Genomic DNA, 14,636 nt, shown 5'->3' on the forward strand with positions numbered 1-14,636 from the left:
TTTACCAACTGCTACTGACAGAACCATAAATGGTCATCTAAGGTTATTACACAGTTTAATGTGCCATCCAATCACTTACAGCAGTATAACATGAGATTTTGTTTTAGATTGTAAGTCTTGGCAGTCCACAGCAGCATGCAAACAAACCACAATATTAATTACACAGCTCAGGTCTTTATTACACTGTTCAGAGTTAGACCAACCAAAACGGACATGTATATTAAACCTGACATGAAGTTCTTATTCTGACCTTTCCTGACAGTGCTAGTTGCCTGACTGTAGTGTTGGCATGTTTTGATTTACAACTCTGACATTAGGGGCATGTTAAAATTTTTAAAGTTGCAACACTGTAGTAGAAATTTTCAGAAAATGCTGAAAACAGTTCATGTGACCAATTGACCAAGCTAAAAATTGTTATGATCATTGTAGTGAAAACCTTTAATTTACTGAAGTTGTTTTTCCTAGCAACAAGAATGCTAAGTATGAACAATTCTCTAACAGCTACGTATAACTTATTCTTTCCTGAACTGCAGAATTATCTTGGGTGAGTGTGCACAACAACCAGGCAAACAGCATTATCATGTAAGATCCATCAGGAACTGGCACTTGGGAACGTTACCTAATAATTTGCATTGAAGACACAATTTCAATTTTTAATTGCATGTTTTTTGTTTTCTTTTTTGGTCTCTGGATAAGCCCTGGATGTGCCAGAGGGGGTGGATTATTGCACAGGGCATAGTATTGGCAAAAGGTATACAGTCTCTTTGGTTTGAACTAGTATTTTTATAGGAAGGTCAGCAATGGCACCTTCCATATTCTCCTATAGCAGGCTTATTGTAATGTTCATCCAGTGGGTGATTAAGCAAATCTGCACCCTCTTGCAACTGCCACATCAGTTTTATGTGGAATAACTCTTTTAAATGATTTACAACTTAAATTTGGGAGGCTACCATGATTGTATTTATTGAACTGCTTTAAAAATAATGCACTCAGTAAAAACCATTCATTTAGGAATTAATTTAGCTGGAGTGATTGGTGCATAAACAGATGTACAGTACCAGATCCTGACAAAGAGCCATATGTGAAAGCACATTGTGTTAATAGAACAGAAACACTGCAGGCAGAATATCTTTACCAGGTGGTAAACATGGATCATCACAGTACTGGGAATACTGGTCTATTGATGATGATGGCAGGAGCATTCATGAAGATGATAATGAAAAAATAAAGGAAACATGTTAGCACTTTGCTGCAAAATCTTCAGCGAGGCATACTATAGATAAGCAACAGAGAAGCATATCTATATGTCAAGCTAATGTGCATCTTCCAAAAAACCAAGTTATTTGATAGTTTGGAATTGTGGGAGGTGTAGCTCAGAGCAGCTTAAGATGAAAGGTGTAATAAATGCCATGCATTTTTGCAGCGGAAATTGCATTCCACTTGGTAAGTAACAGTACAAAAACAGCCATACAAATGCAGATAACAAACCATAATGCAAAAGAAAACCTAATGACACTTTATAATCTAATGAAAAAATGTTGTGTCTATTTAAAAAATTGGAGCATAGAAAATGGAGATGTTGGCATTCATTTTAAAATAAATAGGGTAAAGTGTATGTATAGCCACAACACATATTTTCAGTTTTGGATGAAGTAGAGTAGGTTAAAACTCTTGTCAGGTTATGTTTTGCTGTCTATATCACAGTGAGAAAATTTTCCCTCACATCCTGTCCTGGAGGAGCAAAAGAAAGTGACTTTAAACTTTTCCAAAATTAAGAGAACCCCTCCCCCTAACCCCCCCCCTCCCCTTTATGCAGTTGTCACATGAACAAGCATTTTATTTGAAAAATTTCCCTTCAACGCTTGTCCTGGTGATAAGTGTATATATTTTCCATTTCTTTCTGTCTTTGTGACAATAGTCACCAGGGCAAATAAAAAGGGCATACACAGACACAGGCAGCAATACAAAGGAGACAAGGGTTCTAACTCTCCCATACTATCCAAAATGAAAAAAAAAAAGTTGTGACTATACGTAAAGCAATCTGAGAAGATAGTTTGGACAGCATTTTTTTCCTCTAGTTTTATTGATCATTAAATAAGGGTAAAAATACAAAAATCCTTTTTAATATCATAGTTGTACATATAAAGTATACTAATTACATAATGAAGAACCATTTTTGTTGCCCTTAGATTAAAAACTATAAATTTGAGCCTAGCCTTCTATATCAGTAGGGTAATCTGTCATGGAATTAAACAAAATAAATATGTATTGATATTGTTCAAAACAGTTATTGTGGAACTGCACTGTGTATATTAAACATGTTTGGTGGGTAACTTGTGTTAAATGGTTAATTCTTTATGTCTTACCTTCTTCCCAGCTGACTGTACTTTTATTAATATTATACAAGATTTATATAGCGGCAACAGTTTACGCGGCGCTTTACAGTATGGGGGTAGACAGTATAATTACAATCCAATTCATTACAGTAGGAATCAGGAACCCTGCTCATTAGAGCTTACAATCTAGGAGGGAGGGTCAAGAGATACAAGAGGTAATAACTGTGGGGGATGGGCTGATGGAGACAATAAGTTTGCAGTTGTTAGGCGGGGCCAGATAGGCTTCTCTGAAGAGATGGGTTTTCAGGGATCATTTGAAAGTGGACAGAGGAGATAATCGGACAGATTGGGGTAGAGAGTTCCAGAGGATGTGAGAGGGGAGAAGTCCTTGACGCGAGCATGGGAGGAGTAGACAAGGGAGATAGGGAGCAGGAGGTCTTGGGAGGAATGAAGAGAACAATTTGGTTGGTATTTTGAGACTAGATTAGTGATGTAGATAGGGATCAAGTTGTGGATGGTGTTATAAGTTATTGTTAGTATCTTGAATTTAGTTTGTTGGGTGAGCGGAAGCCAGTGGAGAGATTGGCAGAGAGGGGTAGAAGACTCTGAGCGGCTTGTAAGGTGGATGAGCCTTGCAGCAGTATTCATGATGGACCGAAGAAGGGATAGCCTATGTAAAGGTAAGCCAATGAGGAGGGAGCTGCAGTAGTCAAGATGAGAGACGACCAGGGAGTGAATTAGAAGCTTTGTGGTGTCAAATGTGTGCTGTCATTTATTTATGGTTTTCTTAGGGCCATGATTTGAAGAGAATTAAGGCCCGTACACACGTACCGATTGTCGGCCGTAAATATTCGGCCAACGTCCGATCGGCCGATTGTCGGCTTGTTAGTATGATGCTTCCGACAACCGACTGCGACTTTTCGGCTGAACAAAATCTGGTGTGCAGGCTATAAAATTTTTGTAGGCCAACAAAGATCGGCCGATTGTTTGTCAGTCAGTACAGATTTCAGCCCACAAAAAGCAGATGAGCAAGACTGGGCATGCTCAGAGAAGAAAAAACACACGGAAAGTTAACCATCACATGACATCACTTCTGCAGTCGGTTGTTGTTGGCAGACAAAATTCGTGTGCAGTCTTTAGCACTTTTCAATCTACACGACAGCACCGGACAAAAGACAGCCGAACGGTCGGCCGACAATCGGTGCGTGTGTACGGGGCTTAAGTTAGCAATTGGTAGGTAGGCCTAAAAATTAGAAATGTGGTCATGAAAAAATGCTTGCTTGAAGCAAGATGACCAAATGCTAAAACAATTACTGGTAGCTGACAAAATAAAATTTGTTTAATCTATTTATATTTTAAAAAATGGGATGAGAGGGCATGTACAAAGTGAACTCTGCAATTCCCTGGCACCAGTAATGTTATAACACCCAATTCCTTATCCAGAACACTTACTACCCATTAGAACACTTAAATAATGTCTAGGTGACCATAAATTCTGCAATGGTACTTCCAAAAATGCATAACAAATGCCACAACAGGTCAATCAAGGAGATCATCGTTAAAGCTGCAGCTAAGATGGCGCCGGTAAACCTGGACACAGATGACACCTTTGAGACCACAAATAAATTATGCTGAGGATGTAGTGGCAATGCATATTCAAACTTTCCCTGTTAGGACTCTGCGGTTCATTCAAATCTAATGGAAAAGATCAATCACATGTTACAATGGACATTGCATGCCACATCAAAACAGATAACATACAAATTCTCTCAGGAGATATTCATGATCAACATGAGAACTGCTAATACCGATGCCCACTTGGATGATGCTAATGTTAATGTGCATAATAGTGAAAATTCTTCCCTCAAAGATGAAAAAAAAAAAATCTCCTGCTTATATTCCCCATCGAGGGATCTAATTGTAGAACTCCTTTATGTACTGTATGCATCAACTAAATGATCCTGCAGAAGGTATGTGAATAACAGCAACTACTCTTCCAGAGCCATCCCTATTATCACTATTACATTTTTGCAGATCTTGTACACTCCACAATAGTGAAGTGGCAAGCCCTTAAGCCTGTGCTTCAGGTCCTGCAGAAATGTCAAATTATTGATTAAGATTCCCCTTCTAGCTCAGATGCACTTTTCAAGTGCCTCACTGAAAAAGATACAAACTCACCTGACAGCACACTGTCTTAATATGTAGCAAACTCACATTATGTACAGATATATTTTCTTGTGAATGAGTTGAAGTATGCATTATAGCACATGCATTATTGTCGCAATGTTTTGCACTGTTACTCTGAAGGTATTCCAAAACATTAAGACCTCCATATACTCGGTGAGCAAATACGAATATCGGAGTTATCCCAGATATCTCGCCTTTAATGAACATGTATATTAGACCAATCGTCTACCTGCTTTCTTCAACCACAGGACCATGGTCTCCTAGGTTTTACTCCTTGCCTTTTTTGGAGATATGGACGTTTGTCCTTTAACTTTTTTCTTGCTTTATCAAAGAATTTAGTTTGCTAATTCAGTATCAATGTTACAAAAATGTAAATACTATAAAGGGATATGTGTGGATGGTAAAATGCTTACAGTTGCGTCCACTGACCTAGGACTCACAAGGCTGCTACATGTCTATCTGGTTCCTTTAGCCATGTCACATCCTGTTAACTTGGACACATAGTCTAATCGTTTCCCCATTCTTTTAACATGCCTAAAGGACATGCTGTTCTAACAGAAAATACAGTACGTTGTTTAATCTCTATTATTATGTCTAGATCACGGACAAATGATCACCACCAGCTGCTTGCCCAGGAATAAGAGACACTGCTCCCCCTACTGGGTAGCCCATCTGGTGGCTATTTAACCAGCCACCCATGTCCTACATTACCAGGGCATGAACATTAGCCCACCAACATACATTTGGTATATTATCATTTGTTGTTTTTAAAGTCTATTGTTCTATGTTCATACAATTTCTAGACCATCCTGGTCCATATTTTTTTTAACCTTTCTTTCTTTCCCCTCCCCATGATACACGCTCTTCCCTCTCCGCTCAAAAAATTCTCAGAGATTGATCACAATGTGATCTATCAAACAACTTTATTATCAGTTATATCTGTACACACATGGGATATACTATGGAGAGACCATTGTGCAGTTATTCTTTCTCTTACCTCACTATGAGTAGTTAAAGTGGTTGTAAAGGTTAGTTGATATTTACCTACTCTGTGCAATGGTTTTGCACAGAACTGCCCCAATCCTCCTCTTCTATGGCCCCCTATTGGCACTCCTGGCTTCTCCTGCCTTCCAAGTGCCCCCATAGAAAGTTGTAAACAGTGATTTTACTTTGGGAAGAACTGTTCCTTCACCAGTAATTTGATCAAAATCATTAAAGAGTTCCAACACCAACTCCACACAAATGACCATCCAAATTCTTCTGAATAACTCAATGGACGTTAGCTTTTGTTAACCTATCAAGCCTATCAGAAACATTTAAAAACACATTAAATAGCCTCATCAGATAGATAAAAAATAACTCCAATTAAATCTGTTAAACCAAACAACCTGCTCAATGACCTAAATGAATAAAAAGTTCTTGGAGCTGGAAATCCCCTTACTGACTGAAGTTGTAAATAATTTGCTAAAATTGCACAGATTCCACCAGGAGACCTTGGAAGCAAGTGTAATTATAATACCGAAGCCCAATACAGATATCAGCTAGTAGAATTGTAGACATCGTGTATATCTTTGTTTAAAAATACTTTCAAATTACAATGGGATATCATCCTGTATGTTGCTTCTGTGGTATATTAATACAGTGTATGAGTTTGAGATATTTGTGGATTTGATCCCTAGGGACATGTTTCACTATAGTTGTACATATAGGTATTTAGCCTAAGACTACCTGCAGATACAACTTGGTTATGCTGGGGAACATTGCATTGTGCATAGGTTTGATTGGCCACTGAGAAATACTTATTATTATATTATTATTTTATTGTGGACATCACAGCTACCATATTTGCCTCCATAAGAGCATATAGGCTGAAACCTGAATCACATTTCCATATGGTGGGAAAATGCCCTTGTTATGTGAAAACAGTGGGTTTGCCTATTGAAGTGACAGCAGGGCCATGACCCCTTACCTGTCTACATTATATTACCAAAAGTATTGGGACGCCTGCCTTTACACGCACATGAACTTTAATGGCATCCCAGTCTTAGTCCGTAAGGGTTCAGTATTGAGTTGGCCCACTTTTTGCAGCTATAACAGCTTCCACAAGGTTTAGGAGTGTGTCTATGGGAATGTTTGACCATTTTTCCCAGGAGCACATTTGTAAGGTCAGGCACTAATGTTGGACGAGAAGGCCTAGCTTGCAGTCTGCAATCTAATTCATCCCAAAAGTGTTCTATTGGGTTGAGGTCAGGACTCTGTGCAGGCCAGTCAAGTTCCTCTACCCTAAATTCACTCATCCATGTCTTTATGGACCTTGTTTGTGCAATCATGTTGGAACAGGAAGTGGCCATCCCCAAACTGTTCCCACAAAGTGGGGAGCATGAAACTGTCCAAAATGTCTTGGTATGCTGATGCCTTAAGAGTTCCCTTCACAGGAACTAGGGGGCCAAGCCCAACCCCTGAAAAACAACCCCACACCTTAATCCCCCCTCCACCAAATTATTTGGACCAATGCACAAAGCAAGGTCCATAAAGACATGGATTAGCAAAATTGGAGTAGAGGAAATTGACTAGCCTGCACAGAGCCCTGACCTCAATACTTTTGGGATGAATTAGAGTGGAGACTGCGAGCCAGGACTTCTCATCTACATCAGTGCCTGACCTCACAAATGCGCTTCTAGAAGAATGGTCAAACATTCCCATAAATACACTCCTAAACCTTGTGGACAGCCTTCCCAGAAATGTTGAAGCTGTTATAGCTACAAAGGGTGCACCAACTCCATATTTCACGTGCGTGTAATGGCAGGTGTCCCAATACATTTAGTAATATAGTGTATGTGAAGAACTTTCACATTGCATACCTCATAAAGCATAAACTTAAATTTGCTGCATATGTCTAAAAATATATTTATCTCTTCAGAATGGTTCTCTTACACAAGAGATGTTGAGCGTGAAAACCCTCTGGCATACCTGCAATTATTCCTCACTGAGGAGGTAGTTGAAAGAATTGTCACGGAGACAAATCGCTAACAAGAGCAGCAAACTCCTACGCTGCATGCCAGGTTTTCCAAAAGCAGAAAGTGGGAACCAGTGACCAAAGAGGACATCAGGCAGTTTCTGGGACTCATCATTTTTCAGGGAGTGCTGGGGAACCATTCCAGAAATGGTACTGGACCACCAACAAGGTACTGGCCACTCAGTTTTTTGGCACTGTGATGTCAAAATACCAGTTTTCCCTCATCATGAAGTATTTCCACTTCACGAACAATGAAGAATTTGATGAGGCCACGCATCCTGCACCCAAAATAAAAAAAATCTGTGAGGTATGGTGAATTATTGTGACCAATTTCCAGCGAACCTACGTGCCAGAAAGGGACATCAGCGTGGATGAAAGTTTGATGGCCTACAAGGGATGCCTAAGCTGGATACAGTACATTGCATCCAAAGGGCGCGGTTTGGAATTAAATCCTACATGCTCTGCGAGTCATCCACTGGGTACATCTGGAATTCGGTCATTTATACCAGTAAAGGCACGAAGTTCAACCCCAGGTACAGTGGCTATGGGATGGCCACATCATCTGTCCTTACACTGCTGGAGCCATTGCTGAACCAGGGATATTGTGTGACCATGGACAATTTCTACACGTCCCCGGGAACTTATGAGTTTTTGCAACAAAACAAGACTGACGCATTTGGTACCATTAGGCCTAACCGATGTGACATGCCATCTATGTTTGCCAAGAAAAAACTCAAAACCGGAAAAAAAGGTTGCCTGTCAAAAGGGTAAGATGATGGCAATGCGATGGCGAGACAAGAAGGACGAGTGTCTCATGAGTACTGTGCACAATACCTCCACTGCCATGGTCCACACAAAAGGTGGGAAAGATGTGCTGAAGCCGCAAGTCGTGATAGACTATTATAAAACCATGAGAGGTGTCGACAGAGCCAATCAGGCAATTACATTTTATCCGGCTATGCGCAAACAGCAAAAATAAATATTATAAGAAGATATTCAGACATCTTCTGGAACAATGCCTATATCCTGCACAGAGCAAAGAGTGACAAGCCTCTTGTTCATTCTGAGTTTATCTGGAAGGTGGCTGGGCGGATTTTTGTCAACCACCAGACGCCATCAGTAGTTGTGAACAGACCTAGATGTCGTGCTGTTGACGTTGTCAACCCAGAACGCCTGACTGGTCGTCACTTTGTGGATTATATCCCGCCAACCGCAAAAAAGGCAGCACCTACCAGGATGTGCACAATTTGCTGCTCAAGGAGAGATGGCAATGGAAAGAAAGTCTGAAAAGTAACCAGGTTCCATTGTCCTGATTGTGACGTCGGACTTTGTGCAGTCCCATGTTTCAAAATTTATCACACTCAGGATGTTTATTTATTTTTCTTCGTTTGACAAATTTCATTATTTATTACATTATTGAATAAAATTATATTATTTATTAGATTATAATTCATGATTTTGTGTTTCAAACTTTATCACATCGGGGATGTCTACTAGAGTCTTGTTTGGTCAGGTTTAAGTAAGTAATTACTAAGAATTATAGGCCTACAATACATAACACCATATTTCCATGCAAAAAATTGTACAGCTTTTGGTACAAAATTCCTGACATAATAATACCACCAGGGAGGTTAAACATTATCAGTGTTCCCTGTGTGGAGATTTCCATTCACTACCTGGACAGAAAGTAGGTGGAAGTAATTTCAATAGGATACAAACAGCAATTACATTTTTTTTTTTCCGGGAGACTTCCTCCCACTCCCTATTCTTTCTGACTACCATGAGCTAGACCCTCTCCCCAAATTCCAAGCAGAGGCCCAATCTCTTGCTAAAGATGCAAAGGAAGATGGGCTAATCAATAAACAAGAATTTTCATTTTTTAACAGAGACTACTTCTCCACTCCATATTTTTACCACATACCCAAAATTCACAAAGACAGCCCCCAGGCCGCCCCATCGTAGCCGCCATGGATAGCATTACCAGTCCATTTTCCCAATACATCGACATTTCTACAACCGCTAGCACAAAACCTCCCCTCATATATCAGAGATGGCGTGTATTTGCTCGATCTACTCAGTCACTATTCCTGGGAGCCCACCTACATGTGGGCCTCACTAGATGTCAATTCCCTATACACTTCCATTCCCCATCAGGTTGGTCTTAGGGCAGTCACACATTTCCTATCTGCAGACCCCACGATTAATCCCCAACAAGCCCAATTCATTCTGGATGCCACCCAATTTTGCCTCACCCGGAATTACTTTGAATTCAATGGAGATTTTTATCTCCAAGTCACCGGCACAGCTATGGGGGCTAATTTTGCCCCCAGCTATGCCAACCTCACCATGGGGTATTGGGAAGCCAAGTACATCTGGCACAATAACCCCTTCACCCAACACATCATATTTTATGCCCGCTATATTGATGACATCATTGTCATATGGGACGGTCCTCAATCCACTTTCACTCAGTTCGTACACCATTGCAACCAAAACCCCTTCAACTTATCCTTCACCTCAGTATGCGATTCGGCTGAATTGGCATTCTTGGACCTCACCCTATATCATCAAGATCACAACATTCTAGCAAAGAACTACACAAAACCCACTGCTGGAAATTCTTTCTTGCACTACCAGAGCTGCCATCACCCCAGGTGGATCTCTAACATTCCTAAAAGCCAGTTTTGCCGCCTGAAACGGAATTGCACCAAACAAGACGACTACTGTGAGCAAAGTGCTCTTTTGGCCCAAAAATTCTTGGATAAAGGTTACCCCTCACCTTTGGTCAAACAAGCCCACTCACGTTACCTCCAACAATACAACTCCAATGTTCCCCATGTTCCATCTCACCCACAGAGTCCACCACCCCAACCCCTACGGTTCACCACACAGTTTCATACAAAATACAGAAGCATGGAAAAAATCCTTCAAAAACACTGGTCCATCTTGTTGGAGGACCCACACTTAAAATCTGCCATTCCCTCCATACCCAAAGTTTCTTACAGAAAATCCTCTAACATTAAAAATCTGATTGCCCCAAGCAAACTCAAGTCCGCCCCTACCCACCCCACCAACACCCTCTGTCTCATCCCCCTCATAGGGATGTTCCAGTGTCAGAAAATTCTGTGCTTAACCTGTTCCCATGTACAACACGGACAAACACAATTCACCGTCAAAGGTAAAACATACCCTATCAAACATTTCTACAACTGCTCATCCGAATATGCCATATACTGTTTGACCTGTCCGTGTGGACTCTTCTATGTGGGACGAACCATCAGGCCACTCAGAAAGCGATTTGGTAAAAACCGCCACCTTGTCGAAAAAGGCAAAGACAAGCACAGCGTCCCAAGGCACTTCGCAGAATTCCATAATAAATCTTCGTCAGGACTCAAGGTGTGGGTAATAGAGTCCATCCCAGACACACTGCCCAGGACAGAGCGTTTCAAGCGACTTTGCCAGAGAGAGACCTTTTGGATATATTCCCTTGAAACGCTCTCTCCTGGGGGCCTGAACGAAGAAATCGAAATCAATGTGCTGCTGTAGCCCATCTCCTATCTCCTTTTTAACGTTCACATATAATTGACCTCAGTTATTAACTTGATCATTTTTTGCCCAGGTTTTCCATCTTATCCTCCAGTGGTCCTTCTCATCTTCCTCGACATACCTCCCCATCATATGTAACTTCAAAAGTAAGTAATCACTGCACAAATCCTAATATGCCCACATAGTCATTTGGCCTTTTACCATACACACCCACCGGTATTTGTGTGTGTGTATGTGTTTGTATGTGTGTACGTATGTATATATGCGTGCGTGCACGTATATATACATATATGCATATATGTATATGCATTTTTAACTATTATTGTTGCATCCATCATTGGATCTCTACATTATACACATACCCATTAGCAATTGGGTCGTTAGACATTTAATCTTTTGATCAAAGGATCCTTCTTTTATATTTCTATCCATTATTCAAAGTCCTTGATTTATTAATTAATTTTTTAATAAACTTTTTCTATTCATTGTTCAATTTTTTGAATACATGTATATATATTTTTTAAAATATGTTTTTAAATATATTTTTAAAATATATATATATATATATATATATATATATATATAATTTTTACAATTTGAGTATCATCATTATTACCATTATCAATGTTTGGCACGACAATCCAAATTGGCCTCTAGATATTATAAACGCTTCAGTATATACTCCCAATATATTGTCCCAAGGGTATTCCTTCCCCTTTCCCCCCCCTCCCCCTCCTGGTTTCCCCTCTTTCGTTTTCTCCCTTCCCCCCCCCCCCCTTCTTCCTTTCCCTTAGCAGTATCATTCCATCCCCAGCTGTGCATTACTTGTCTGTCTTTCGTTTTCCCCATGTCTTTCTGCCGCTTTGCTTTGTCTAAAATTGTCCCTGCTGAGCCTCTGTAACTCATCCCACGATCTATGGGCATAAATACCCACATCCAAAATGGCCCCTGCACGGCCTGAAGAAGGAGAGCATGCTCCGCAACGCGTCGCCGTTCTACACACCAGCATCCCCAGGAAGCGATGTCATAGCCCTCCGACCCAAGGACCCACGCTGCTACACCACCGCTGAAGGATCTGCACGTCCCCTGCCTCACAACAGGAGATCGCCGCTCATCCCCCACAGCGCCAGCTCCACAAGGGATCCGGAATGACACCCTGGATGAATAGCGCCCAGATGCCCTATACTATTTGAGATGCCTGTTTTTAACGCACGTTTGTGAGTAATACTCTTAATTGCTATTAAATCAACTGCATTGCTACACTTAGATTGGCGCTTGGTCTTCTCTCTCTTTTTGTCTTGGATCCATACAGGGTTGCTTCACCCTACAAAGCCTGCAGCCATCAAAGTGTTTAGCAATTCCACTGGACTCAATCATCTGCATTTTGCCCATATCTAGATTATCGCAGCAGCTCGTGCAATCCGATTGCGCCAATCTCCCCCCCCTTTTTTAGACATAAAGCTAGGCATAAAGGTTTGTCATAGTCACAGAAAGCAAAGGATTTTGACCCTATTTTACAAAATCTAGAAACTATTTTGGCTGGAACTAGGCTCTAAACAAAACCTCCGCCAGTCTGACTGATCCTCAGAAATGTCAGAAACAGGTGGCAGTAAAGAAAGTTTATCAATAAATGGAAAATTACAGTAATTTAAATATTCAAGGTTGCCAGTTATTCTCAAAGGAATTCTAATAACAAATAATTACACACAGACCATTTTGGAGATTTGTATTAAGCACTGGTAGCAAGCCTAATGATATAAACAAATGACATTTATATTTGTCTTTGCATTATTTCCATATCTACAGTACTATCAAATTAAAATCATGGTGTATGGGAAGGAAATCAAATAACGAGAGTCATGTATTTGTAGCAAACAAATGAAAATGAACACTAAATATAAATTTACATTTCATTATCTCCATATGAATAGGGCATTGACAATGCCAGAAACTTTATTACATTTGGTGCTGAAATTAAACCTTCTGTCGTTTTTTTAGGAAGACAGAAGTCTTTTCCATGAATAGAAGTAATAAACTACAATTCTTCAGCTCAAGGAAAGATAATGTAGATTAATCAGGAAATGGATAACAATTGTATTTTCTTAATCTAGTAGTTATTGCAGAGCTGAAACCAGCTAAAAATAGTTTCCACTGTGAATCATTTTCAAGTCGGGCAATATAAAAATATTTGGTTTGTTGCTATTTTTACATTTTTTGTAGCTATTTTACAAATGTGTAAACATTTTTTTAAAAGTTTGTGTATTTTGATAATGATTACAAAATAATACAGTAAAGGACAGTATTTGTTTTGGCCAGTTTTGGTCTTTTATCTGCAGTCATTCATACAGTACAGTAAACCTTGCATACTGTTTAACCACTTTCCGACTTCCGCCCGACTATATACGGAGGCAGTCAGCCCCTCACAGGCAAAGTTACATATGGGTACGTCACTAGCCTGTGAGGCTCTAGGGAGCGAGCGTGCACCGCCGGAGGCGCGCTCCCGCTCGCTCACGGACCCCCCCCCGCGCGAGTGAGCGGCGGACCCGATGTCTGCCGCTCACTCGCGATCCTCCGGTACAGCGGGAGAAAGGCAGTCGGCTAGTGTAAACAAAGCCGCCTGTCATTCTTCCCTGTGTAACAGCACAGATCATACGGTTCTGCTATGTAGGACCGTAGATCTCTTCTGTTACACACACAGCCACATCCAATCACAGTTAGAATCAGGCCCCTAGGGACACACTTAACCCCTCCCTCTCAAATAAAGTGAACCCCTTCACTGCCAGTGTGATTTTTACAGTAAGAGTGCATATGTATAGTACTGATTACTGTAGTAATGTCACTGGTACCCCCAAAAGTGTCAAAAATGTCAGTCAAGGGTCCGATCTGTCCGCTGCAATGTCGCAGTCCCACAAAAAAAATCGCAGATCTCTGCCATTACTCGTTAAAAAAAACCAATAAAAATGACAAAAATCTTTCCCTTAGTTCGTAAACGCAATAACTTTTGCGCAAACCAATCAAAATACGCTTTTTGCGATTTTTTTTTACCAAACATATGGTAAAAAAAAAATTGGCCTAAAATGTTAAAATATTTTGATTTTTACATTTTGGGGGGGGGGGGGATTTCATATAAAAAAATGTAAAAAAATATTGTTATTTTTGCAAAATTGTCGCTCCTTTTTTGTTTATAGCACATGATCAAAAAATCGCACAGGTGATCAAATACCACCAAAAGAAAGCTCTGTTTGTGGGGAAAAAAAGGACATCAATTTAATTCGGGTACAGCGTCGCACGACCGCGCAATTGTCCGTTAAAGTCATGAAGGGGGTAAAATCTTCCGGGGCTTAAGTGGTTAATAAAGTAAGGCAGCACATAGAGTAGGGATTATGTTTGGATCCACTGTTACCATGATTTTATGTGTTTGGGCTTTGCAGACCGAGCAAAATAATGTGTGAATTTGCTATAATGACAACAAATGGCTGCATGGCCATTTAATATAGGTCAGCTGACCAGGAAGGGACAATATAGTAGATTTTGGATAAGCCAGTTCCCTC

At 40.3% G+C, this 14,636-nt stretch overlaps 1 protein-coding gene across 1 annotated transcript in view; it reads right to left on the bottom strand.

The window, feature by feature from the left end:
* The window catches only part of TRDN (triadin), a gene marked incomplete at its 3' end in the record, with an annotated part of 647,190 nt that overhangs the window by 562,584 nt on the left and 69,970 nt on the right, over nucleotides 1–14,636 (bottom strand). Inside the window, exon 3 of the mRNA XM_082250910.1 lies at nucleotides 1,136–1,177. Coding sequence (XP_082107036.1) covers nucleotides 1,136–1,177 — 42 coding nt within the window. The remainder of the gene's footprint in view (nucleotides 1–1,135; nucleotides 1,178–14,636) is intronic.

The sequence above is a fragment of the Pelophylax lessonae genome, assembly GCF_965119305.1.
Source record: "Pelophylax lessonae genome assembly, chromosome: 3".
Taxonomy (NCBI): Eukaryota; Metazoa; Chordata; class Amphibia; order Anura; family Ranidae; genus Pelophylax; species Pelophylax lessonae.